The sequence below is a fragment of the Cervus canadensis genome, chromosome 13 (assembly GCF_019320065.1).
Source record: "Cervus canadensis isolate Bull #8, Minnesota chromosome 13, ASM1932006v1, whole genome shotgun sequence".
Classification (NCBI taxonomy): Eukaryota; Metazoa; Chordata; class Mammalia; order Artiodactyla; family Cervidae; genus Cervus; species Cervus canadensis.
Window position 1 is genome coordinate 75950062 of NC_057398.1, and position 27232 is coordinate 75977293.

General features: G+C 53.2%; 1 protein-coding gene across 17 annotated transcripts in view; it reads right to left on the reverse strand.

The window, feature by feature from the left end:
* PPFIA4 (PTPRF interacting protein alpha 4) overlaps positions 1–27232 on the reverse strand; it is a 53804-nt gene that overhangs the window by 19736 nt on the left and 6836 nt on the right. For 11 of the 17 annotated variants that reach the window (XR_006272522.1, XR_006272523.1, XM_043484902.1 and 8 more), the window contains 18 exons: positions 18935–19336; positions 15523–15624; positions 14974–15138; positions 14552–14626; positions 14257–14346; positions 13523–13714; positions 13081–13227; positions 12691–12825; positions 10776–10859; positions 8305–8436; positions 7935–7997; positions 6929–7020; positions 4756–4864; positions 3018–3226; positions 1321–1561; positions 839–874; positions 482–615; positions 14–180 (listed from right to left, as the gene is read on the reverse strand). Coding sequence is in view for 15 of the 17 variants with exons in the window: in XM_043484902.1 (XP_043340837.1) it covers positions 14–180; positions 482–615; positions 839–874; positions 1321–1561; positions 3018–3226; positions 4756–4864; positions 6929–7020; positions 7935–7997; positions 8305–8436; positions 10776–10859; positions 12691–12825; positions 13081–13227; positions 13523–13714; positions 14257–14346; positions 14552–14626; positions 14974–15138; positions 15523–15624; positions 18935–19168 (2407 nt within the window). In the remaining 2 variants the exon portion in view is untranslated. Of the gene's footprint in view, positions 1–13; positions 181–481; positions 616–838; positions 875–1320; positions 1562–3017; positions 3227–4755; positions 4865–6928; positions 7021–7934; positions 7998–8304; positions 8437–10775; positions 10860–12690; positions 12826–13080; positions 13228–13522; positions 13715–14256; positions 14347–14551; positions 14627–14973; positions 15139–15522; positions 15625–17439; positions 18765–18934; positions 19337–27232 lie in introns of those variants that run through there. The other 6 variants (XM_043484906.1, XM_043484905.1, XM_043484904.1 and 3 more) reach the window with 5 other exon arrangements.

Consider the following 27232-nt stretch of genomic DNA (forward strand, 5'->3'; position numbering starts at 1 on the left):
ATTAGACAGAGACCATGGCCTGTGGGTCCATCCCGGCTCGGCTGGATCAGCCTGCCTTTCTCCTTCTTCCCAAACAGGCGGCCGATGGATGATTTGATGCCCTTGCGCTTGGCACCCTTGTGCAAGGAGTCCTGGCTGCTGTTGCTGCTGCTGGGGTTGCTGCCTGGATCCTCCAAAGCACTACAGGATGACAGCCAGGATGGGGTGGGATGAGAAGAAATATACTTAATTACAGCATGAGAGATGGGAGCTAGACTTCAGGAAGAACTTACAGTAAGTATCAGAATTGAAAGGGCAAGGGGGTATGACCAGAGCACGGGACCAAAAGAGGCATGGAAATGTCCTTCTCTCATGGCGTTTCAAAGAGAGGTGAGATGTTCAGACACCTGGGACAGGTGAGACTCAGCCTGTTCAGAGGCAGAGAGAGGGACAAGATAAACTTGGGGATGGAGAGGCTTGAGATGCGGTCTGCTCCATTTACCTCTTGCCTTCTTCCTGGCTCCGGGCTGGGTGGCCAAGCTTTTCTAGCTGCAGTGTCCTGGGTGAGGAAGGAGGAGAAGTCTCACATTTTATGGTGGCTTTATCCTCTCGGTTCTCTTCCCAAGACACTGGTGACTGAACAGACAGTGGAGCCGTCAGGGGGTAGAGGGAGAGATTGGGGGCCTGCTGACCCAGCCCAGACAGGCGGAGGGGCGTGGAGACCGGCAGAGGGGAGGCCCCAGGGCCTCTCAGAGTTCAGACTCAGACTCAAGGGCCCAGGGGGGAGAAGTCGAAAGGGAAATGTGGGGGAAAATTAACAGATACCCTGTTAGTACCTGGGTCATCAGGCAGCACTCACCAGCAGCTTCCTCCTATGCTTTCTTAAGTCACTGGGCTGGAAGAGAGAGTGAAGGGTGAGCTTGGACTCACCTTTTGGATGCTTGAACGTCTACTCTAAGGGAAACCCAGTGGTCTTGGGATGAGAAGATAGAACTCAGTGCCTTATACAGGCCTGAAGAGAATATCACAGCAAAGCAAACCAACAAAAAACTGGCTTGAAAAAAAATAAATCAGGGCTTCCTCTGAAAGAGAGAAAGACCTGTGGGCACTGGGTGAGTTTCTTAAGCATTATCCAAGGGGAGAGGGCAAGAAAGAAACTACGTAGCTCTTTCCAAACCCAGGACCTGCTGGTGACCTGGCATGCCAAGGTCTATACACATCATAAGAAGAAAATGCTTTGACCCAGCTGAGAGTGAGCCCTGCAGTCAACTCCCCTCGGTCAACCCTGAAGCAGAGCCTAGTGATGACAAGGTTGTTCATCAACTGCCCCGAGTCTCTCACCAAGGTCATGACCCCCATTCGGTCCAGGTCCTGGGCAGCACTGCGGGAGGTAAGCTTAGGTGTGGCACGGCCGCTGAGTGGAGGGGATGCGCTGGCCAGGGACAAGGCAGTCAGAGAGGTGGGGATGGAACCTCGTTTGTGCAGCTGGGTCAGGTCTAGGGCCTCCATGCTGCCACTAGTCACTCGAGTTTCCAGCTCCTCAGCACGGAGCTCTGTGGACTCCTTCTCTTGCTGGATCATCCTGGCAGGTAGGCAAAATCAGGCCTCACCGTTAGCCCAGGGAGGACCAGCAGGAGGCACGTGTGGGCACTGCCTGAGTCACCACCAGGGACCCTGGGTAGAAGGCGATGCTCAGGTGTATCCCAGTGTTCGGGGGCACTGCAGGGACATACAAGGCCTTGTGGGCATAGCTGGTTCTATCCCACTACAGCTTAGCAGTTTTCTGTCTGGTTAACCAGCCTAATGTAACAAAACTCCCTAGTGTAACAAAAGCAGTTGCTAGGAAAGGAGGCAAGTCAATCAGTGGAATATAAACCTTCCGGGAAGTCAGAATGCTTGACCTACCACTATCTATAGGGCCTCAGTTTCCCAATATACCCAATGTCAGGAATGGTCTAAGTCAGTAGTTCTCAAACACAGAACCTTTAATTGATGCTGATCCCTGATGGAATGTCCCTGTTCCACGGAAAAATTAGAATAATAGTGATAATGTAATGTGTATGGGGGAGGCACTCAGAGAGAAATGTGTGTACACACACTCATACACACACACACACAAATATAACGATGTCAAGTATCCTCTAGAAGCAGGACCTATCTTTATTCTCAGAGCATATCTTTCCAACTTTAGGGATGTTAAAATATCCTTTCTTTGATAGAATGGCTATGATAGGAAATGGTAATTATCTTTACTGTTTCATTTTGCAGAATCAAAGTGGGCAGTCCTATGTTAGTACCCTTCTCTGTGTGTGTGTGTGTGTGTGTATGTGTGTGTCTGTGTGGTATTTTCTTTGTAGCTTGTCTGCGAACTCCAAAAGTGTGGGAACCACTGAACCAGGTGACCCCTCCAGCCCTGTAAAGCTCTGGTGTTCTTTGCTTTGGACTTTCCCTTGCCGTTTGTCACAAACATTAACCAACTCTCTATAAAAATGGAGTAAAGTGCAGATCTTGGTAACATTCCCTGCCACTGGTTTCTGTCTGATGCTTCATTAGGGATGGAAGGCATGACACAGTGCACTGAGTTTAGAAAATTTTGAATCCTGGCTCTGCCACTTACTGCACTGCTTTGGGCAAATCGTTTAATCTATCTGATTTGTTTCCTTGTCTGTAAAATGGAAATAATACTGTCTCCTCCAGTGACTGTGATAAGACTGACAAAAGCTCTCACCCTGAGTTGGCCTCAGTATGTGGGAACTATACTTTTAGTGATTGTGTTTAGCTGTAGGAGGTCAGGAACACAGCCTCCAAAGACCTGGGAGGAAAAAGGGAGCCTGAGAAGTCAATCTGAGGTCCTGCCCCTCTCCATCAGCACGGTGCCAGAACCTTGCCTGATCCCCACACAGGGCCCCTAGGCTATGGCACTCAAGGTGCAGCTGTGAGAGAGAGGCCAACACATACAGCACCTCTCCTGCAGTGCCCAAACACAAAGAGCCTCTGTCCCTCAAGGAACCGCCCAGGCCCTCCACCCCTGCCCTAACCTGATCTCCTCATTGATAGCATCCAGCTGCTCCTGCAGCATCATGGCCAGGGTCTGGGCATCTGAGTGGCTGCTGGGGGAGACAACATCCATGGAGCCCACCAGACCCCCTGGTTCATCCTCATCCACATCAGAGATTTCACGGTCACTGTCAAAGGCAGGGGTGGCTGTCGGGACCAGCACCTCAGGCGGTGGAGATGGCTCCCAGTCCTTAGCAGAGAAGGATAGAGAGATGGGTAAGACGCACCCGATGGCTGAGGAGCAGGCCCCTCCCCCCCTACAGCAGCAGCACTGACATCTCCTGGGAGGGTGTTAGAAACGCTAAATCTCAGGTACCATCCCAGACCTACTAATTCAGAATCTGCATTTTAACAAAATTCCTGGATAACTTACTTGTATGTTAAAGTCTAAGAAACACTACCCAAACTCAAGGAGGCATACAGCAGAATAGTTAGGAACAGATTCCAGAAACTGCCTTGCTTTGAATGCTGGCTCCACCAAGTCCCAGCTATGAAAGAGCTGTTTAACCTCTCTGTGCCTCAGTTTCTTCATCTGTAAAGTGGGAACAGTAACAGTATCTACTTCATAGTTAGCTCTGAGGATTAAATTAGGAAATGCATGCAAGGCACTTAGCACAGTGTCTGGCACCAAGTAAGTATTATGTAAAGTCTATCCATTTCTATGCACACAAAAGGTAAAGGGAACAAGAGAAAACCAAGCTGGCCTCACTGTCTTGTGTCTCTCAGACTTTCAGCACATTATAGAACCCTCTGGTCAACCCTCAGAGGAGGCAGCTTCCCAGAAATCATCCCAAAAACCTCTTTGGTAGACAAAGGCCTAGAAGTGCAAAGAGCACAGAACTGGGCTGGGAGAGTGAGACCAGGGGAGGAAAAGGGAAGAGCCCATCTCTAACCCTATCTTCTCTGTCCCAAACCCCCCAGGGCTTTTTTCTCACTCCTGCAGCCTTTAGACTGAGCTCCCGGGCAGCTGCTGTGTTGTTATAAACAGAAGGAGGACAAGGAGAGAGGGGAGAGAGAAAAAGAGATGATTTCAGAAGTCAACTCCCCGCCTTAGGGGTTTCCCTAAGGGCGGAGATGAATCTTCCCCCATTAGATAGGAGTTCCCTCCTTCTCTACCTCTATAGCATAGCACCCTAGAGCATGTAGGGAACCTGTGTTCAAGACAGAGCATGGTTAACAATTATGGGGCTAGGAAGGAATCAGACTTCCCCCAAAGACTGAAGTCAGTCCTTTTCTGCCCCTAATCTTTCCTGTTTCCTCTCAGCTTCCTAGGCAGACCCCACAGAAACTACATGCTTCTCAGGAAATTGCAGGAGCCATCCCAAGGGTCAGTTAACCTGTTATCCCTCCCTCACCTCCCCCATAAATCACAGCTTTTGTTTCAGAGAGCTTGCCAATTCCATCTTGGCCCTACTTCCCCCACCCGCACCACTAACACACCCAGGCACACGTGCACAGGCTTCAGCGGAGCCTCAGGGACTGCCTGGCCACCCACCAGCCCCTACCTCTTGCCCATCAGGAGGTCAAGGCGAAACACAGCTGTTGTAGCTGATGACGGCCCTAACCCCGAGGCTGCAGCTGTCACTGACATGGGGGAGGGTGGGGGGAGGATGTGCACCACACACCAGCTGTCTGTGAAACCAAAGCCAGACACGTGGCTGAACTGACCCCAAATTCCCCTGGGGAGACCCATCCGCACTCACCCCTCCACCCCCTCACCTTGGCAGACTGTTCCCGCCGTGCTGGGTAACAACGATGCAGACCTTGGGATGCGTGGGCAGCTGTGCTCAGGGAGAACCGCACATCCGTCGCACTGCCCGTGTATGCCCTTGAGTGGTGGATGGGGGAGAAGGTGAGCCCTGAGGCCTGACAGCCCCAGCTCACACCCACTGGCCCCAAAGAGCTAAGGGATCTTCAGCTTGGAGAAGAGAAGGACATGACCTTTGTAAATGATTTAAGGGTTTCCATGTAAGCAAGAGATTAGGTTTATTCTCTGGTGCTTCAGGAATGAGAATGATCCAGGTGAGTAAGTTCTAGGCAGGTAGCTTTTCAATTAATACAAGAAGAACCTTCAAACAGTGAGAGTTGGCTTATGATGCAACTGGTGGCTTTAAAAAAGCTAAGCTCCTGATCAGAGAGGTATTCAGGTGGAGGCTCTCTGGCCATCTGACAAGAATGGTGTGGGAGTGTTTATGGCACCAAGAGAATTTGGAAGGGATAATCTCTAAAAGTCCTTTTAACTCTGAGAGTCTTTGTTTCTTGGTTTTCTCCCCAGCAACTTCCTCTGGTCTTCCCCTGGACTGAGTTCCTGGCCAAAATTCAAGCCAGGCATACTTCCTATCCCCACAAAACTTCAAGAGGCCCTTCTCTAGCCCATGTATCAGAGACATGGGCTAGAGAAAGCATTCTGACTGCCCCAAGGGTCTATCCGAACCCTGAAATTTTAGGATCACAGTAAAGATCCTCTGGACTATCTGGAGCCTCCTCTGCTGACATTTCTTCCCTAAATCTTCCCAGTTGAGAACCCGAGAGAGCCCAGAGCAGAGGGACAGGGTGGGCCTACAACAGATTACACAAGGTATCTGGAGGGAGAGGGGAGTTCCTGCTTACCCCCACTGCCACTTTTCTCCGCAACTCAGTTCCAGCTCTATGATGGGGTCAGTACTTCTACAGTCAAAGCCAAGAATTCTCAGTCACTATGGAAAGCAATGCCAAATAGCTTGGTGTACTCCAGGCTATGTCTTTTTGATTGGGGTAGGGGGTTGGTCTCTTCTGAGCATCCTACAGGAAAGGAGGAGTAGGAGGAATTCCAACTACCATTTCCTGTCTCTATTCTCTGCTTCCCTCCATGTGTGCTCTGTTGCTCAGTCATGTCCAACTGTAGCCTACCAGGCCCCACTGTACATAGAATTTTCCAGGCAAGAACACTGGATTGGGTTGCCATTTCTTTCTCAAGGGGATCTTCTAGACCCAGGAATCGAACTTGCATCTCCTGCACTGGCAGGCAGATTCTTTACCCACTGTGCCACCTGGGAAGATGCTTCTCTCCATATTCCTATGCAATAATTCCTAATAAACTTGAAATTGATACCCAAGTGCCTACCACCCTAGAAACCCACAGGCTTCTCTTCAACATCTCTTTTCCTAATTTACATTCTATGCTACCCCTCTGCACATACACATACACACATTTACTTTTACCTCTCTTCAAAAAAACTGATCCCTATTTCCCTGATACAACAAGAGCATGACCACAGGGAACCTTATGAGTTCTGATCTAAGACATTTTGGTTTGTACAGAAAATATCCAGAAGCCATGAACCTTGAGTAGCACCATCCACTTCAGTCTCCTCAATCGTCACCCTGCCTCTCTGGGCAGAGAACTGAGTGCAGGCTTGACGTCTGAGCTCAATACCAAATGCTTCAGAAAATATGAAGAAAAACCCAGAAGTCCCCTAAAACGTGGGCCTAATTCAAGCATTATGTTCAGAGCCCTAAGTAAGTTATCTCAAAAGAACTAGAGTGAACCAGATACTCCAATGAGCAGGCCCTGTGGGAAATAGGTGGGCATGTAATTCAGCAGACCCCTCTCAACAGCATGCCCTCTGTCAAGGAAGCAGGAATCATGCCCTGTGTTCCACGACAGTGAGGAAGGATCATGCTGTGGTTTATTGCCTCTCAGCATCTCTCAGAGGACAGGCGCTCCCTTCTAAACTGCCCCAAGTAAGCTGGATGACTTTACCAAGTTCTCTAAACCTCAGTGTTCCACCCTGAATAGGAGAAGGACCCTGAGGTCCTGAGCAGCCTTTTGTTGGGAGGAAGTCTCCTTCCCCAGGGTCTATGCAGGTCCATCCAGGACCCCGTCCCAGCGTGCCTGGCCTCCTGAGCGTACCTGGAATGGATGCCATCCACAAATGGCCCTCCTCGACCCTTCAGTTGGTCCACCTCTTGGCGCAGTTTCTCAATCTCTTCAGACAGGCGGCCCTGTGCCAGGCAGACACACAGTAGGGGTAGGGGGAAGGGAAGGGAAGAAATGGGATAAAAGGACACAGAGAACAGCAGAGTTGGGGAGAAGAAGAAGAATGCACTACAAAGTCCAAACCCAGGGGCCCATGGCCAAGACCACAGATGACATCAGAAGAGAAGAGGTCCAACTGGAAAGTGAGTAGAAGGGTTGGCAGGGCAGGGCCAGAAGAGGGATCTGTTTGGAAGGACTCGAGCAGAACACATCTGCTGAGCCCTTCCTGCTGACAAGGCATGTCACATAAGGCCGGGTGGCAGAGGGGCCCGCAGTGAACTCCCAGACCTCATGGACATTGCTGGGGAACACACAGTGGTAATCCTCTCCAGATCACCAGAAAGCAAGAGCTTCACCAGGTTTGTGTGCATGCATGCTCAGTGGCTTCAGTCATGTCCAACTCTTTGCAACCACAGGGACTATAGCCTGGCAGGCTCCTTTGTCCATAGGATTCTCCAGGTAAGATTCCTGGAGTGGGATGCCCTTCTCCAGGGGATCTTCACCCAGGGACTGAACCTGTGTCTCTTATGTCCCCTGCATTGGCAGGTGGGTTCTTTACTCCTAGTGCCACCTGGAAAGCCCCACCAAATCATTTTGTCAAGTCCTTCACTGGGCCCTGTCTCTCTGCTACCCACTCTCTGCCCTAAGGTTATGGCTCAGTCTCTTCTTTACAGGTGGGCGCTGATGCATCCACTGTGACAGGCTTTAGTGAGGATTAGTGGGATAACATGTGTACACGGACTACCAAACTGGCTAGCACAGTTTGAGCTCAATACCACAGTGTTGGGTTTGAGAGCAGCTCCATGAAACACAGGTGTGTGCTTTCCACACAGCAAGCTCAGCCCTCCCAGGCTGGCAGGGCTGGCCAGCAACTGGGTACCTTGTGATGGTGCTGCTCTTCAATCTGCCGCTGGGAGGTCTCCAGCTCTTGGATCAACGTGTTCTGGGGGAGAACAGCTGTGAGCCAAGAAGCCTCCCTCTCCCCGCCCTGACTCCGACTCCAGCTCAGGCCACGCCGTCCCTCCCAGCACCAGCTGCCCTCGGCCTGCTCTCCAGTCCGCCCTCCCCTTCTGCGCCCGCCCCCTTCCCCTCGCCCCCAGCTGCTCTTTCACTTCACTCCGGTCCACAGCCCACTGCCACAGCCCCACCCCACCGGCTCGCCTGGGTCCCCCCACGCCTTTGTCCCCCACTCATTTCCACCAGCTCTGCTCCTCCCAGTAACCTGCCCACCAGACCGCTGCTCACAGCACCTTCTCCTCCAGGGCTGCCATGCGCTCCCTGAGGTGGAGCTGCAGGCGCTCTTTCGCCTCGCTCAGCAGCCGGTCCACCGTGTCTGACAGCCGCTTGTTGTGGGCTTCGTTCATCCTCTCCCGCTGGCGCACCTGCGCACACAGCCCCCTCACCACAGGGCCCCGCGGTCCTCCCTCCACAGCCCCCTCACCACAGGGCCCCGCGGCCCTCCCTCCACAGCCCCCTCACCACAGGGTCCCGCGGCCCTCCCTCCACAGCCCCCTCACCACAGGCCCCGCGGCCCTCCCTCCACAGCCCCCTCACCACAGGGCCCCGCGGCCCTCCCTCCACAGCCCCCTCACCACAGGCCCCGCGGCCCTCCCTCCACAGCCCCCTCACCACAGGTCCCGCGGCCCCCTCCACCAGCCCCTCACCACAGGGCCCACACACACACATCCCTCCACAGCCCCCTCACCACAGCCCCCGCCGGCCCTCCCTCCACAGCCCCCTCACCACAGGGTCCCGCAGCCCTCCTCCACAGCCCCCTCACCACAAGCCCCGCCGGCCCTCCCTCCAAAGCCCCCCTCACCAACAGGGTCCCGCGGCCCTCCCTCCACAGCCCCCTCACCACAGGGCCCGCGGCCCTCCTCCACAGCCCCCTCACCACAGGGTCGCGCCCTTCCCCCCACAGCCCCCTCCACCACAGGGCCCCGCGGCCCTCCCCCCACAGCCCCCCCTCACCACAGGCCCGCGGCCCTCCCCCCACAGCCCCCCTCACCACAGGCCCGCGGCCCTCCCCCCACAGGCCCCCTCAACCCCAGGGTCCCGCGGCCCTCCCCCCACAGCCCCCTCACCACAGGCCCCGCGGCCCTCCTCCCACAGACCCTCACCACAGGACCCCACGGTTCCTTCCCTCCACAGCCCCCCTGCCACAGGGCCCCCATGGCCTCCCTTCCCAGCCCCCTCACCACAGGCTCCCCGCACACACACCTCAACACAAGCCCCCGTCACCAACAGAGGCCACGCGGACCTCCTCCACAACCCCCCTCACCACAGGCCCCGCCGGGCCTCCATCCTCCACAGCCCACCCTCCACACACACACACATACACACACATCCACAGCCCCCCTACCAAGGCCCCACCCGTCCCCCTCCACAGCCCCCCTTCACCACAGGCTCCCACGACCTCCCTCCACAGCCCCCCTCACCACAGGCTTCCGCGGCCCTCCCTCCACAGCCCCCCTCACCACAGGCTTCCGCGGCCCTCCCTCCACAGCCCCCCTCACCACAGGCTCCCGCGGCCCTCCCTCCACAGCCCCCCTCACCACAGGGCCCCGCGGTCCTCCCTCCACAGCCCCCACTCACAGACCCCCATGGTCCTCCCTCCACAGCCCCACTCACCCACAGGACCCATGGTCCTCCCTCCAACACCCGCATTCACACACCCCATCGGTCCTACCCCACAGCCCCCTCACAGGCCCCCATGGTCCTCCCTCCACAGCCCCCCTCACCACAGGCCCCCACGGTCCTCCCTCCACAGCCCCCCTCACCACAGGCTTCCGCGGCCCTCCCTCCACAGCCCCCTTCACCACAGGCTCCCTCGGCCCTCCCTCCACAGCCCCCCTCACCACAGGGCCCCGCGGTCCTCCCTCCACAGCCCCCACTCACCAGACCCCCATGGTCCTCCCTCCACAGCCCCGCTCACCACAGGCCCCCACCTCCTCCACAAGCCCGCTATTCACAAGACCCCCATTGGTCCTTCCCTCCACAGCTCCCCCTCACAGACCCCCATGGTCCTCCCCTTCCACAGCCCCCCTCACCACAGTCCTCCTCAAGCCTCCCTTTCACAGCCCCCCCCTCACCACAGGCCCCCATGGTCTCCCTCCACAGCCCCAGCCCCCTCACAGGCCCCCGCAGTCCTTCCTCCACAAGCCCCAGCCCCCTCACAGGCCCCCACGTCCTCCCTCTACAGCCCCAGCCCACCTCACAGCACACGGTCCTCCCTCCACAGCCCCAGCCCCCTCACAGGCCCCATGGTCCTCCCTCCACAGCCCCAGCCCCCTCACAGGCACCACAGTCCCCCCTCCACAGCCCCAGCCCCCTCACAGGCCCCATGATCCTCCCTCTACAGCCCCAGCCCCTTCACAGGCCCCCATGGTCCTCCCTCCACAGCCCCAGGCCCCTTACCACAGGCCCCACAGTCCTCTCTCCACAGCCCCAGCCCCCTCACAGGCCCCCGCGGCCCTCCTTCCACAGCCCCAGGGAAGCACCTGTTCCTACGGTGGTTCCACGCCCACCCTTCCTTTTCTCATTCTCTGGGGCTGTCTCTCCAGTGCTTCTGCCCATGCCCCCCAGCTCCTCCATGGCTCTGTCTGTCCTAGCCAGGTCCTTGCCCAGCTCCCAGTCTCCTCCTTTCCCTGTTTACAGACCATATTGCGGTACCTCCGTGGGGCAGAGAGGGGCACCAAAGAGTCCAGTCTGGTGCTCTCACCCGCGCCAGCTCTTGGTTCTTCTCCTCCAGCTGTCCCTCCAGCTGTTGGAGGTGCTCCTCAATGTTGCCATGTCGCTCTTCAGCCTGGAGGTAGGAATGGGTCAGTGCAGCTTGTAGATCATCCTTCCTCCTGCTCAGACCTTGGATCCCATGCTCCCAGGTGCCAGAGGAATCTTTGGGAATTAGGGCCTCAGGGAAAAATGAAGCCAAGCTCTCCACTTACCGTCCCAGAGCATTTTGTCCCCACCACTGCCATTCTTCCCAGGTACCCCAACCCCTGCCAGATTCCCCCACCCACACCTCCTCCTTCCTGCTCAGGGCTAACCTTGAACTATCTCAGAGCTGGCAGCTCAAGAGACTGTAAATTCTCATGCTTCCAGAAAGAATGCCACTTGAAAGTATGAGCTACCATAAATCTCTGTGCCTCTAGATAGGAGCACGGACTCCAGCCAGAGTTCAAATCCTGGCTCCTTCCAGTCCCAGCTGTGTGACATTGGGCAAGTCACTGAACCTCTGTGAGCCTTTGTCTCCTCTCTTGTGATAATAGTACCTATGCCTTTTGCAAGGACCAAAGGTCATAATCCATGGTAAACACTTAAGACTCAATGAGTACTCAACAAATGCTAGCCATGGTGATTACTTTTGTTGTTAAACTGGCCCTGGTAGAGTGGTCTCCCCTTCTGTTCATGCATCGTCAAAGATGGGGACCCCACTGTCTCTTTTGACAAGGTATTCCAGATTATTACACATCTTATAGTCAAGAAATCCCTCCTAAAAGTCCTTCTACTATAACTTCCTGAACACATTAATCACTTTGGTCCAGCCCTTCTGGTCAGTTTTGGGAGTGATGAAACCTGACTGCTCAGCATCGCACACATAATATTTTCTGCTGGACTTTAAACTCTGTTCTTCATTCCTAGGGGATGATTCCTGAAAGCCTTAGAGATCACCAAGTTCAACCCCATCATTACAGAGATGATGGCTTCATCACAGAGATAATGACACAGACACCCAATTAGGGAAGGAGTGACTTTTCCCAGATCACAGAGCCAGTCAGTGGCAGAAGTACATCTGGTCCTGCGTGCATGAGGCACAGCCAGGCTGGAGGGTCCATCTGCAGAGCTCCCAAGCTGCCACACTGGCACAATGGCCAGCCTCTCACCTCCAGAGGTCTAGGGTCTGATGCTGACTAAATATTGGTTTCCTTCTCTTCAATGCTTGAGGGGGTAGCTATGGTGATCCTACATGGGGCAACCCTCAAAGTCTCTCCCACTGTAAACACTCCTAAATTCTCCTGATTAAGCCACCACATGTCCATGCATTTACACAGCTCTTCCAGACCTAGGATGTTTTCAGCCATACACCTCCATAAAGTTAACTATCCTTTGGGTAAAATTATATTCCCTTTCATTTGTCCAAAAGTTGTAGCCTTCAAACAGCCAGAGGTAGTCCCAAGATCTAGAATGCTTCAATGACAAAAAATAAAATGCTTAGCCTAAACTCCCACCCCCTTCAGAGATGTATAAACTCTGATCATATCTCCTCTCAAATTTCACCTTTCCAGAAATGAAAGTCCTATGTTTTCCACTTCAGATTCCCCCAAAAGGAAGTATTACTATTAATCACAATGGTATAAATAATAGTAAAAATACTTTGCACTGACAGTTTCTTCTACTTCTTAAAGTACTCTTACATCTGCCCTCATGGGACTCACATACCTGTGGAGTGATAAGGGCAGGGGTTACTCTTCCATCTGACAGAGACAAGAAAGCGTGTTTCCTGGAGTCGTGCAATGAGCAGCAGCTTCCTGGCCCCAGCCCATCATGCCTCCTAGTTTCTCCACCCACTGCCTGGCTCCAGGAGAGCTCAAGCAGCAGCGGTCAGAGGCAGATTCCCAGACCCGTGGTCCACTTGCCTTGGTGAGGGCTGCAACTCTCTGGGCCAGCTCAGCCTCCACCTCTGGCAGCGTCTCGGCTTTGCGCATTGTCTGCTGAAGTTTCTGCTCGGCTACCTCCAGTAGCTCCTGCAGATATCGGGCTTTCTCCTCACACTAGCAGAGTGAGGGGTGGGAAGGACAGTCAAGAGAGAGCACTGAAGTGTCCCCCAGCCCCTGCTTCAGGAGAGAGCAGGTGACAGGCCAGGGGTCACCTTGGTTCCTGGTTACCCAAAGACACCTGAGTTCCCTCTCCCAAGGTGGGCTGCTGCACTTCAGAGGCTCTTGGGCCACCAAGGTGAGGGTCAAGGATGATCACCAGGACCTCCAGGGTCAAGTACAATGCCCCCGAGCCCCAGATGCAGGAGTTACCTGGCGATGCAAGGATTCCTTAGTGGCCAGCTCGTTCTCCAGTTTGTCGTTGAGGTCATGGATTGATGCAGCCTCACGCTGAGCAGCCAGGTAGCGCTTCTCCAGGGTGGTGATCCGCTCCTCCATGTCCTCCTTCTGGGCTAGAGCCTGAGCAGGAGAGGAGAGGGTGCTGGGGAAGGCCATCAGCTTCTTCCCACCTCCACCCTGTCTGTGCCTCCGCACCAGGATGGCTGTGTCTCCTCCACACTCCCCTACCAGTTTCTGACCCTGACCCATCCCTCCCACCGCTTCTTCCCACACTGGACCCCCCCAAGCGTTCAGTCTCACACTCCTCAGCCCTCGTTTGGCTTTCCCTCAATACCCAGGACATCCAACAGCTGGTTTCCTAAGTATCAAAGGCCCACACCCAGAAAGACAGCGTCAGGCCCAGGCCCCTGCTCACTTCCCGGAGGTCCCGCTGGTGTTTGCTGCTCAGCTCCTCCGACTTGAGGAGGTCCCGGCGGGCTGTGCCCAGGTCCTCCTCCAGTTCAGCCACAGTTGCTGTCAGGGTGACCAGTCGCTCCCGGGCCTGGCTCAACTCAAAGTTCTGCTTCTCCAGAAGCTCCTGCAGCTCCTCAACCTGGCCCACGTCCTCCTCCAAAGACAGGGAGCTCTCAGTCAGCCGTCAGGCGCCCCCTCCGTGCCCTGCCCCGGGAAGGGGGGCAGAGGGACAGTGCGGGCCACAGCTCTGCCCCAGCTCTAGAGCACACATCCAGGAACACCCTTCATCCTCTGAGCTCCAGGACCTCACACCAAACAACAAGCAAACACCCTCACTCTCCTGTGTCTCTCTTGAAAAGTGATCATTTCTAGTTTTACCTGCTATTTCAGTCTCTTGTAACCTAGAGAGGGCCATGGCTAGGGGAACAGAGGCTCAGAAAGAGAAGTGATCTCTTAGATAGATGGCTCCTAACAATTCAGTTACATGCTTACCAGTGTACATACTGGGCACTAAAAGAAAAACCTGCAGATTTCTTTGCAGATGCGGTAAGGGGAAGAAGGAAATAGAGATGGTAACCTTGGAGAAAGCTCCAAATTTAATTCAAGCAGTCGCTCTACTGCATGAAGGCAGGGCAGGGCCCACACCCCCTGTCTGGGGTAAGACGCACCCCCTCTGTGCAGCTCCCCATGACCCACCTTCCACAGGCCTTTTGGTCCCAGCTCCACAGTCCCCTCTTCTTCGGCCACTCCATCCCGAACCCCTGCCCCCTGCTGTAGGGAAGACACCTGTAGGGCGCAGTCCCCAGGGCAGTGAGTCAAAGAGAAGAGAACCTTCTAGACCTTCCAAATCCCCCACCTCCCAGAGAGTGATGCCTCCTGTTAGCTAACAATCTCCAGCTAAGACAGGAGGGGAAAGTCTGATGGGGACCAGAGTTGGGAGCAGGTGTAACCCAGCCGTGGCTTCCAGATGAAAAGAGGGAAAGCAGCTTACCTGCTGGTGGGCACACGCCAGCTGCTCTTCCAAAGTGGTCACTCTCTCGAGGGCCGCCCGGAGCCGCTCTCGCACCTGCCCAAGGTAAGGGGAGGTGGAGAGAGAAACAGGGACCCTCTGGACTCAAGCTGGGGAAGCCGGGGCTTGGTCTGTCGTCACTGAGCATGAGGCAAAGAGAAAGACCTACCAAGAGGCAAATTTCTGAGAGGGCACCTAATAGGAGGACCTGGAAATTGGACTAATGGTAGGAGTAAGCCAGTTAGGAAGCTAGAAGGCAGTTTTCCCTGAACACAGGATACAGAAATCTCAGAGAAGGGATGCATGGAGGCTCCAGGGAAGAGACTGGGGGTGGACTGGACTGTATTGTATTGTATCCATGGTTGCATTGGGGGTGGATGCAGGCTGTCGGCTAGCCTAGGTACCTTCTCATCCAGGGCCTTGTGGTGCTCAAACAGTGACTTGAGAGCCTTCAGCACCTCCACCTCGCTGGAAACCCCTGATGGTGATTGAGCCTGACGCTTCACCACAGTCATCCTCAGTGACCGCTCATGGCGGGACACCAGGCACTCCAGATGTTCCAGAAGCAACTGGCAGAGAGAAGGCAAGGGTGCAAGGAAGGACTGTGAGCCTACGCCCCAGGGGCTGTAAGCAGGGTCCACACAAACACCCAGCAAACCGAAGTCTTGCCGTGTGTACCACTGTTGGAATGCTGAAATACTCCCATGGGGTTAAATGGTCGCTGCCCCAACTGCAGACCTGCCGGAGCCTCTCTCTCAAGACCCTGACTTTCCCATGATCCCCTAACTAGAGGTGAAAAGCCTAGGACTGATGGTTGAACACACTGACTATCGTCCCAGAAGACAAGGCAAGAGGAGGTGAGGATGGGGCTGGATGTGCTGGCTATGCCTGCTCCCTCAGTCATATGCCCCCACCCCCCAAAGCACAAACACACACAAGGTCACCCCACTTACCCTTGTGTTATTCCGCTCTGCTTTCAGCTCTGATATCTCTTCCTCCCTCTCTAGAAGCTGCTCCCGACACATACTCAGCTCCCGGGTTAAGGTGGTAAATTCCTGTAAATCCCCAAGGCCCCTCAGTGCTTGAGGATCCACCACTTAAACAGTATCCAGCACGCTCAAGTCAGTGAATGGTGGGATCCTGTCACTTGTCCCTTACTTCCACCAACTGTCCCCAGAAAAATCCCTACCCATCCACAAGTACTTAGTCGCTCAGTCATGTTTGACTCTTTGTGACCCCATGGACTGTAGCTCGCCAGGCTCCTCTGTCCCTGGGGATTCTCCAGGAAAGAAAACTGGAGAGGGTTGCCATGCCCTCCTCCAGGGGATCTTCCCAACCCAGGGACCAAAACCAGGTCTCTCGCGTTGCAGGTGGATTCTTTCCTGTCTGAGACACCAGAGAAGCCCAAGAATACTAGAGTGGGTAGCCTATCCCTTCTCCAGGGGATCTTCCTGATCCAGGAATCGAACTGGGGTCTCCTGCATTGCCAGTGAATTCTTTACCAGCTGAGCCACAGGGAAGTCCTATCCATCCATACTATTAGCATGTATTTCTCCAGAGGGGAGAAGCATTCCAAGCACATGCAAGGGAATGCAGTTGGATATAACAGTGAGAAAGTCACCAAGTGTGCTCTGTGATTCCTTCCTCCTCCAGCCACCAATATAACCTGATTATGTCCTCCCTCCCATTTTGTATTTCTGTTTCTCCAACAATCCAGTGACATTTCCCTGTAGAAGTGGATGGAGGGGAGTTTCACTTCTGGCTTGCTGTTAGTGAAGTCCAAACAGAGACTGATGGATATTAAGGAAGGAAGAGAAGGGGGCTTTGAAGTGAGTGTTCTGGAGAGCTCTTTTCTACTCCCTTCCCAGAGTTTTGCAAGTTACAGGTAGCTAAAGAAATGAGATCACTGAAGGGCCCACCACACAGAGAAACAACAGAGTGTACAGATCTGCTCAATCAGCTATGTGGCTTCAGCTTTGACTTCTAGGATTCCAGCTTACTCCATCCTGGGGCCTGATGCCAGGGCATTTGTCCTGGCTTTGCTGAATGCCCATGTATAAAGCATCCCCATTGTCTTTTCCCACAATGATAGGCCCTGAGACACATTCTGAGATACATTCCACTCTCTCACACAGCACGGAATCACTACAGAAGGAAGAATTTCCAAGCAATCACTGTTTATCATTCCATATCAGGCCAAGGGGACAAGAAACACAGGGAAGAGACAAGGGACACAGAGAGATGCCGGAGCCAAAGAGGCCTCGGATGCAGACCCTGCTCATAATTCCTGCCTTTCTCTCAAAGCCACGGCAACAGCGGTCAAGCAGCTCCCATCCCGGAGGCCAGGCCTGGCCTCATGCGGCTTCACTATCTAGCTCACACACGTGTGCATGCACACATTCTCCCACACACATACCTGAACACTCGACGGCATGCCCCCAGCCCATGCCATGGCACTACCAGCTCTCCCATCCTGTCCTCAGGCTCAGTCACTGCCTAGTCTTCCCACCCCAGGGCGCCTCCTACTTCCCTCCCCAGCTCTAACCCTCTGAACCACTGTTGCCAGGGTAACCTCCCAAAGCAATGTTGTCTTCACCATTAAATACAAACTTCTTATCCTGGTGCCAGCTTCTCTCTCGCAGTTCCTGTCCAAATACCCTAAGACCTCGTCAACCTGAGTAACCTGCTATTCTCAATCACTAGTAAAGTCCACACCTTTGCTCAGTGGGCTCCCTCTCCCTCCCGCCCAATCCTCTGTCAACACCTGATTTTTCCAAGTCCATCACAAAGGACACACTTCCTTGGGATCTTCCTAGTGGAAGGCTTTCTGCCTCTACTGAAAGCTGGAACAAAATATTGGGAGTGCCTACCATGTACCAGCTCCTGTGCTGGTCCCTGGAGGCACAGTAACAAGAAAGACATGATCCCTGTCTTCGTGAAGCTCCCAGTGCAGAGTTAAGATCAATTCTCAGCTCTACCCATTTGTGATCCTGGGCAAAATGCCGAACCTCTTTGAACCTGTAATCCGAAAGAGACAGTCGCCCCTCAAGGGCTGCCATGAAGATCAATGATCTGGCCCCTATTTGAACCACTGATATGATTTTAACAGTCCTCTGGAGCCCCTTTTCTGTTCCTCCACACTCTTCCTGTCGTTTGAGTTCTTGTATATTTCCTTTTTAGTGTATGAGCTCCCTAGAGGCAGGTGGTTCCTTCATCCCAGGGTTTGTTCAGGGCTCCAAACACAGTGCCTGGAAAATCCCACGGGCAGAGGAGCCTGGTGGGCTGCAGTCCATGGGGTCGCGAAGAGTCGGACAAGACTGAGCGACTTCACTTTCATGCATTGGAGAAGGAAATGGCAGCCCACTCCGGTGTTCTTGCCTGGAGAATCCCAGGGATGGCGGAGCCTGGTGGGCTGCCATCTATGGGGTCGCACAGAGTCGGACACGACTGAAGAGACTTAGCAGCAGCAGCAGCAGCCAAACACAGTGAGGGTAGGATGGGCCCACCTCTCACCCCAGTTCCTCACCAGGGATCCATATTCCCATCTAGAAAGCATCGTAAGACTCTGCCCCGCAGACACTTCTGAAGCCTGGGCAGGAACCTTGCCCGCTCTGGCCCTTCTCCCCACGTGCGAGGGGCAGAGGAGCACTCCGGCTCCTCAGGGACGCCTCCTCCACCTCGGCGGCTCCCCTACAGGCAGGGCGGTCAGGAGCAATTCACCAATCTCCTCAAGGTTGAGTTTCATCCTTTGTATAATAGAGGTGATGGTGATAATAGCACCAAATTCACAGTTGTGAGAGATATGTGAGGGAAACCCCATGCAAAGTGCTCAGCATACAGAGATACCATAAAGGGTGACTGTAATCGCTACTAGTTGTGCTGACGGAGGAGAATAAGAGAAGTGTCACAGTTCTGTCTATAATTGTCCATGGGATGCCTCTTGTTTCTCTCATCCGTGCAATGAGAGGTGAACTAGATTGTCTCTAAAGCTTCTCCCATCTTCGCTCTCTGTCGTCCCCACCCACCACTTCCAAGAACACACCCTGGTGAAGAGCAGCCAAGGGGAAGCGTCCTGCCCAGTACCGGCTGCCACCTGCTGGCTGCCTGGGCTCACTGCAGCTGGCCACTAAGGCGGGGTTTTCCTGCATCAAAGGCCATCCTTTTCTCCAGGTGAAGCCAGTTTCAGCCTGAGGCGCTTGGGAGAAACAGGGAAAGGCTTTATGAAACAAGGCGAAGGAGAGGAAATGCTCTGTGAGTTCCATCTGTTGAGATGCTCACAGATGCAGAAAGCTGAGGGCTCAGAAGCTGTGGCTCTGCTGGGCTGGGTGAGGGGAAGGGGAGGAGAGAGATGCTGGCAGGCCTTACCTGGGGGAGGGCAGAGTTAAGGTGGCGCTGGAGCTGGTCTCGCTCATGCAGGGCATCCTGGAGCCGGCTCTGTGTCGCCAGCAAAGTCTCCTGACTCTCCCGAAGGGACTCTAGCAACTTCTCCCGCTCATCCAGCATGTTCACCATCAGCTGCTCAAAGTTGGCGTCAGCACCGGCTTCGTGGGGAGGCCCCAGGGGGTCCCCCTCGTTGATTGTGGGCATGACTTCACACATGGTGGGCTGGGCAGGGGCAGGGGAGTGGCTTACAGGGGTGGCGCCTCCGGGGGTCTCAGTGAAAAGGTCTCACAGTGGGCAGGACCAGGTGAGTGAAGAGGTGGGCAGGGGCTTCTCCATGGCATCAGTTGCTCTCAGTCTGAAAGGGGCCTGGTGCCCAGAGCGCCCCTGTGAAATGGAGTGAGAGGGCCTGGTTTAAGCTCTCTGGGCTGGGGCTGGGTACCCTGTGTCCCCAGACAAGGAGGAAGCAGCCGAGTGTGGCCATGACAGGCAGAGCAAGCAGGGCTCAGAGGGGACCCTTCTCTAAGACTGAGCACTGGAGCCTGGCAGAGTCCCAGCTGGGTCCACTGACAACCATCGTTTCTGGAGGGCCGTGGTCTGTTGGAGAAGAGACTACTGTGAGAAGCAGCTGAGCAGAGAGGGGCACAGAGGAGGAAGCGTGGGTGAGGGCAGACAAGGCAAGAACCTGGACCAGAGTGTGGGGGAGTAGGGGAGCAGCCGGGCAGGCCCCTCCTCTGGGCTTTCTCACTCGGATGGTGCCTTCCTTAGTTCTCCCAAGAAGTGCACATGCCCGCTGCTGCAGCTTCTGCTGCCGGCGTTCTCCACCCCCAGCTGTCAGGAGGGCAGCTGCAGTGGGGTGGCTCCCCGCCCACATGGCTTGCTGGCCAAATATAGAAACGATGCAGTACATGGCAAGGGAGCAGCCAGAAAGTGGCCTGAGTCCTCCTGAGTGGGGCGGTGCTGGTGGGAGGAGGGGAAGCAGGGTCCCCACCCACCACAGGCTTCTCCTCCACATTCAGGCCAGGGTGAGCACAGAAGGGGTTAAACAGTTCTTAGTAGATATGAGTCCCATACAGAATAGACTACTGGGGTCACAGGAAACAGGGACAGAGTAGCTCTTACCCTGACCCCTGGTACAACATGGCTACCTGGCAAAGGCCCAGGCTGGACACTGGGGCAGGCAGAGAAACCTGACATGCTCCATGCCCATCATTCAGGGAAGAGTCTCTGGATCAAGTCATCCCCTGCTCCTGAACCCTGGCACACAGCAGGCTTTCACTCTGAACTCGTGAACTGCCAACTCTGGGCTGGAGCAGAGACGGAATGAAGTGAACAATCGGTGATGGGGAGTGGGGAGGGTTACTCTCCTAAGGGCAGGGCTTCCAAGGGGGGCCTCTGCTCATGTCTGGGAATCTTCTCCCTCCAAGTCATTGTCCAATGCTACCACTGTCAGAAGCCGCCAGCTAGGGTGGTTAACATGTGCACAGCCTGGCAGTAACACCTTGAGTTTGGCACAGGGATGACCAGCGGTCAGAGCAAAGGAAAGGGAACTGAGGAAGGTGGCAAACAGCTGGGGATTTCCACCTGCCATCAGCTTCCAGTCTCCCTGCTCACTGCTGGAAGGCTACCACCTAATCAGTTTTCAGAGGAAGCTGTCTTCAAAGCTCCTGTTCTAGGAGAGATGGGGTGTGAGACAGCCAGCGTGGTGATAAGGACTCAGAGAAACCCCGTATGTGGTGCTTTCCTTCCTTCCCTGCCCCTTCTACATCTGGGTAACTCAAGAGACAGCTTCTTATCTACCCCTCTGGTGGCAGACTGGGAGGGTCAGGGAGAGGACAGACAGCATCTGGACCCAGTGTGAAGTGAAAAGTCAGACACTCTGTGGCAGGACTGAACCTAGCAGGAGAACCAAAAAAGGGCTGAGCCTCTTCTACCTGAATTTACCCTTATCCTCCCCCAGCCCCAGGAATGGAGGACAGCCAAGGTGATGCAGGGGAGAAACATGGGCCCAGAGATAAAAGTCAGAGCACCAGCTAGAGAACTCCCAAGTCCACAGCCACGGCCATTCCCAGAGGACCCAGCAGTTCAGGCAGCATGTGGGTGAACTACTACTATATGCACACACACGCCCACATATGTATGTACACTGGCAGACACAGGAATTCGGAGCCTTAGGACATACACATGTTCCCAGACACAGAAAATGGATACAAAATCTGACCCAGGGAGCCCTTCTCCAAACTGGAAAGCCACTGTAAAAGGCAGGATCCCACAAGGTTAAAAGTAGCACCCTGGTCTGCACCCTATGTTACCCCAATATCCCTGCTCCACAGAGTAGCTGGGAGCAGACAGCAGGAGCTGCTGCCCCAGTCCTGCCGGAGCAGTGGTCTCACTAATGCTAATAACAGCAATTCCTCGGACTCGCTCACCCTCCTCACCTGAAACGCTCTACTCCGTGAGATTTAAAGGCCACTGGCCCCACCATACCTCTCTAAGCTCATCAACAGCCAAGCCCTAATCCCTTCCCACTCTCCTGCCCCCACCCGAAGAAGAAGTGAGAAGCCGAAGAGAAGGCCAGTCTGGGGAAGGGGCCCTTGTGGCAAAGGCTGTCCTTTGGAGAAGGGCTCAGGAGCACGGGACTGAACCCAGCAGATCTCAGGCCGCCCACAACGTAACACACAGGAGGGAGCCCTGAGCTGCAGTCCTGCCACAGACCAGCTGCATGACCCTGGGCTTGTCTTGACTTACTGAGACCTCTGCTTTAAGACGGAACCCAAGACCCTTATTCAGTCCACCTCAGAGGGATGAGATCATCGATAAAGAGCCTGGGAAAGCAGAAAGCACCCCATGATTGTAGGGAGTATGAATTATGTTAGTAGTGGGCAAAGGTGGGCCTGGGGGTGGAGTTTTTATGGTTCCTTCTAGGAAAAGGGTTGAGAAATTCTCAGGAAGGGAACATAGGATCTCAGGCTGCCCACAGTGACGTGCTAGACATTTGCTCTGATTTGGCCTACCAAAATCCTCCCAGTCATCCTGGCAACTGAGAAGCTGACTTTGGTACCATCATCGCTTCCCCAGGCTCCTTCCAAACCAAGAGCCAGGTAGCCACTCCACCGCCCCTAGTGAAACAGCATCCCACAGAGCAGGCTGAAGATGCGCCCAGAGGTGCATGGCACGTGGATGCCCCTGAGATGGCTGTCCAGGGCTTCCTATGGCTGCCCCCACAGACTGCACTAGCGTGGTGAGCAGATGGGGCTCAAGAACAGCCCTATCAGGACACCTGGCTCTTTCTGGTTCCATGGCCATCTTTAAATAGTGCAGTTATCATCTCAACCTAGCAGAAGCCTCAACTCCTGCACAATTTCTAAGTAACACTCACAGGTCAAAAGCTACCAGCCCCTAAAGCAGACATATGTGAGGAGCTGTGGTGGTGAGTGTGGGCAGGCTGTGACAACAGAGGAGTGCCCCCAACCGGGCTGATGTGTGTGTGTCAAGAGGGAGGGGTCAGATGAAAACCAGGCCTCTGCACTTATGAGTACAGGAGAGACTCTGAAACCTCTTTGGCTCCCTAAAAATCACCCCCATCTTTTCCTAACAAACAGGAGGGATGGGCACTTGGATGTGATGCTCTGGTTGACCACACAAACATACACAGGCTGGCTTCCCACCGCCCTACCAGATGGCAGGCCCCACCATGGTAAGATAGCTCAGCAAGGGCAAAACTACTGGCTTCCATAGAGGCCCAAGGGCCAGGGCAAAGCTTCCAGGAGCTGTGCCCAAGTGTAAGTGGGCCAGGAGCCAGGCAAAGAGGGAGCTTCAAGGTGAGAGCCCCTTCAGGATAAAGAGGTAAAAAAGGAAGGTCAGATACCACCCAACTGGAGGAAGGGTGAAGACCTGAGAAAATGGGGGAGAGTCATCTAGGAAAACAGCAATAATTATGAAAGCAGCTATGATTTATTCAGAATTTACCATGTGCCAGACATTGTGGCATCAGTTGACACATAGTAACTTTAATTCTCAAGTTCCTTGCAAGGAAGACAAAATTCTTCTCATTTCACAGATTTGAGAATTGAGACAAGTCATGCAATCAAGCCTATGTGGCTAGTAAGAAGAGCGAGGATTCAATCCCAGTCTGTCTGACTCCAAAGAGGAGTAGAGGATGGAGGAGGGGGAGTGGACATGACTCCTTCAGGCATCCTGTTTCTTCCAAGAAGCCAAGGTACTTGGGCCCCAGCCCCTTTCGCCCTTAGCCAGGAGATGGCAGCCTAAGGGTTCGCTTGCCTCATCCCTCCTCCACCAACCCTCCTCTAGCCTGAGCGAAGGCCTCTGCAAGCAGGCACCGTGGTCATGAGGTAGCCACATCCCCACTGGAAGTGACCTGTCTACCGAGTCTCATCCGCCACCTAAGCAAACCTCTCCCCCTTCCCCTGGCTGGCTCTATACTGAGCTGTAAGGAGACTGTCTGAGTTTCCCGCACCACTCCATATTCCCTATTCCCACAGGAACCAGAAAAGCAGACATTCTTCAGAGCCCTCAGCCTCCTCCCTCTGGGGCTTTCAGACACCATCCTCTCAGTGGAACGCAGTCCAGCTCCCCACCTCTCTTTCCCTCTCATGCAGAAGTCCATCCTACCCCCCTTGTTCCTCTTCCAATCCAGCTCAAAACCCCAAGAAGACTTGCCCCCACTCAGCCCCCTCTCCAAAGCCCCGTCAAGCCCCCTTTCCTTGCTACTCCTTGTCTCTGCTCACCGTGAAGCTCCCAGAGTCTACCTATTGCTCACGAGCTTCTAGCACCTCATCCGGCCTGCCTCAGTCTCCTTTCCATGTGAGTCTAAGGAACTTCTGATCACCCTTAAGCTCATCTTAAGCACCACGTCCCCCATGGAACCTTTCTGGTTCCCTCCACACATAAGATTGGCCCTTCTACTGACCCAGAACAGCTTTTCCCTCTGTTTGTGGCACATCAACTCAACTGAAGACTCTAGAGTGAGAACCATAACCTAATTGTCTTTGGATTCTACAACACTTACCGTGAGCCTGACATACACAGAGTTGAGTGGATACATGTGACAGAGTCATTCTAGGAAGTCCATTCCTGACCCATTTTAAGGAAGGGGAGTTCTAAAATAGAAAAAACTGACTCAAGGCCTAGAGCTAGGTTCATTTATCTTGCCCTCTAAAAAATTAAAACTTGTTTACAGCAAGATGGGGGCCACTCCTGCCTTAAAAGGCAGACTCTGGAGCAGGTTGATGGACTGGCTCCTCCACTGACCACTCATGTGACTCTGGAAAGATACCTAATCTCTCTGAGCCTTGGTTCTTCATCTGTGAAATGGGCATGATAATAGTATTCACCTCAGATAGCAGATGTGAGAATTACTAGAGTTCATTCACATACACAAAGTGCTGACATCAGTGTCCATCAAACACTCAGTAAGTGTTAATTCTTAGCATTTCAGGCTCCTGAAGCACCTTGAGGCTGAGCCCACTCTAAATACATTAAGAGAACTAAAAATCTGTATTAGCTAGAGGAAGCCTTCCCAGAGGAAAAAAAAAAACTTTTGGAAAATCTTTATTAATACTTTCTCACTGCTGGCCACAAATCCCTTCAAAAGCATCCAGTTCTCTGGGTCTCTAAAGGGCCAGCAATGAGACTTCCTCTCTCTGAGCTTCAGGTTCCCAAAACTGGGAAATAAGTCATAACATGTAACATGATCTAGTGATCTCACAGGTTGTTATGAGGGTCTAAGGAGTTAAGAGACATGAAACTGTTCTGAGAAGTATAAAATCCTACTCAAGCACAGGTTAGCACTGACTGCCACCTTAAGACACTCAACGTCTGAATGTTGGCATAGTCTGCTGACCCAGGAAGAGGCTGCTCTATTGGACAGGTTCCCCTGGGCCCATATGTGTGAAACCTGTCTCTCCAGCTGCTCCACAAGAGTTAGTTATAAGCCACCTCTTACTAAGACATGGCCGATTATTTGGGTAAGCAAATAACTTCCTGTCCAAATCAGGACAGTGAATGGAGGCACTGTTAACAACCGTACCAAGACACAGATATAAATGCCACTGCCCCAGGCATGTCAAACCATATAGTCACTCACATTCTCACCACCCAAGGAGGACTAACGGCAAAGGCTAGTGTGGAAAGGAGGACTGCAGGTTTCTGTACACCTCCAAAATAGTTCCACTCCTAAAATAACCAAAATTATAGCCATCACAGCTCTGTTTAAATTAAGCCAGGGATTTGCAAACTGGGCTTTTTCATAGAGTACCTTCAGGGCAGCCTGGCATGAGAGGAAAAAAAAAAAAAAACAAAAAAAAACCAGGAAAGAGGTAAGACAAACGCAAAGGGCTCTGAACTCTCTTTCCTTTCTTTAATCTCATCAACTCCAAATCGTGAATTTTACTGGATTTCTGATTAAGGTTTCATTTGTATAAAAGGGTTCCAAGTCTAACAAGAGGTTAGAAGATCTCTGTAAGTATTGTCTACAGAGACCTCTGCTAAAATAAACACACATTCTCTCAGAGAGGCAGCACATCAATGCAACAGAAAAAGAACCTGGGAATGCTACACAGGAGACACTGGGGGGCCACATTCTAAAGGTCTAATGGTGGTGCTTTAGTTGCTCAGTCGTGTCTGACTCTTTGCCACCCCATGGACGATAGCCCGCCACACTCCTCTGTCCATGGGATTTCCCAGGCAAGAATACTAGAGTGGATTGCCATTTTCTTCTCCAGGGGATCTTCCTGACCCAGGGATTGAACTCTGATCTCCTGCATTGCAGGTGGATTATTTGCTGACTGAGTCACTAGGGAAGCCCCAAATGCCTAAGAGAGATAATTTATTTACAAAAGTTAAGATAGGCTGCACCACTGAACATAGTGCCTGACTTTGGCTGAATTTACATCATAAGTACAGTAACCCTAACCATCTTCTGCTCATCAGAGCCACTGATTAACACATATATGTCCTCAGTCCACTCTGGTGGCTCAGTCAGTAAAGAAGTAGGGAGCTACCACATAGCACAAAACAACTGTCCGGGGGCTAATAAGGAATCAGAAGGCAGTACTGTCAGGTGCTGGGTGTGAAAGATCCAGAGTACACAGAGCTGCCCAGAGAAACGCAGGCACAATAAAAAGTGTGCATTGCAGGTGGCCACAAAAGTGTGTGTGGGGGCGGGAGTATGTGCAGATACAAAATAGAATATGGTGGGGGGAGGCATGTATATTCACACAACAGACTGTGTAAGTGTACAGTCACGAGAATTTGTGATGTCAATGTGTAATCTTGAAAGAGATATGTGCGTGTGTGTATGTGTGTGTATAAGGGTATGGTCATGATAATGGGGTCCTAAGTCCATGTGCATGACAGAACATGAGTGGGTATGTAAAAAGGTGAGACTGTGTGGGCGTGTGTGATCATGAGTATATGTCAGGGCTCATGACTGGTCATGAAAATACATGTGTGTGCAATCATGAGAATGCATCTGGGAGTCATGAAATTATGTATGTTAATAAGAGCATATGGCTGCCATGAGAGTTTTGCATGTGTGCATGATCATGAAAGCATATCGCTGATTATGAGAGAGTATAAGTATATATGTGGTCTTGAACTTCCGTGAGAATGTATGAGAGGGAAAGTAGGGAAGGATGAGTATAATAATGAAGGAATAAAAATTGTATTTGTTTATATGCTCTGCCCCAAACAAGGACCAAAATTTTAGGGTACTCCACAACTGGCCTAGTGTGAGTTCAAGTCAAGGAATTAGGCTCAGCCCATCGTTCTACTTACCACCAACCATCAGAGCTTCACTGCCTAGTCTCCCAAGCCCAGGGCATCAGAAATGGCAGTGGTCACCCCCTAAGTCTTCCAGAATGCTCACTCCTGAAGGAAGAGCCCAGGCCAAACTTCTTGCCTGACCTTCCTCTTAGCAGCTATCCTCTAAGCCAAACATAGGAAAATCCTCTTCCATTGAGTGGTGAGCGGGGGCTGTGTGGCACTGGAGTGGTGAGCGGCTGAGAGGAGATACCCCAAGTCCAAGGTAAGAGAAACCCCAGTAAGATGGTAGGCACTGACAGAAGGCATCAGAGGGCAGACAGACTGCAACCACAGTCACAGAAAACTAACCAATCTAATCACATGGACCACAGCCTTGTCTAACTCAGTGAAACTAAGCCAACCAAGACGGACGGGTCATGGTGGGGAGGTCTGACAGAATGTGGTCCACTGGAGAAGGGAATGGCAAACCATTCGGTATTCTTGCCTTGAGAACCCCAT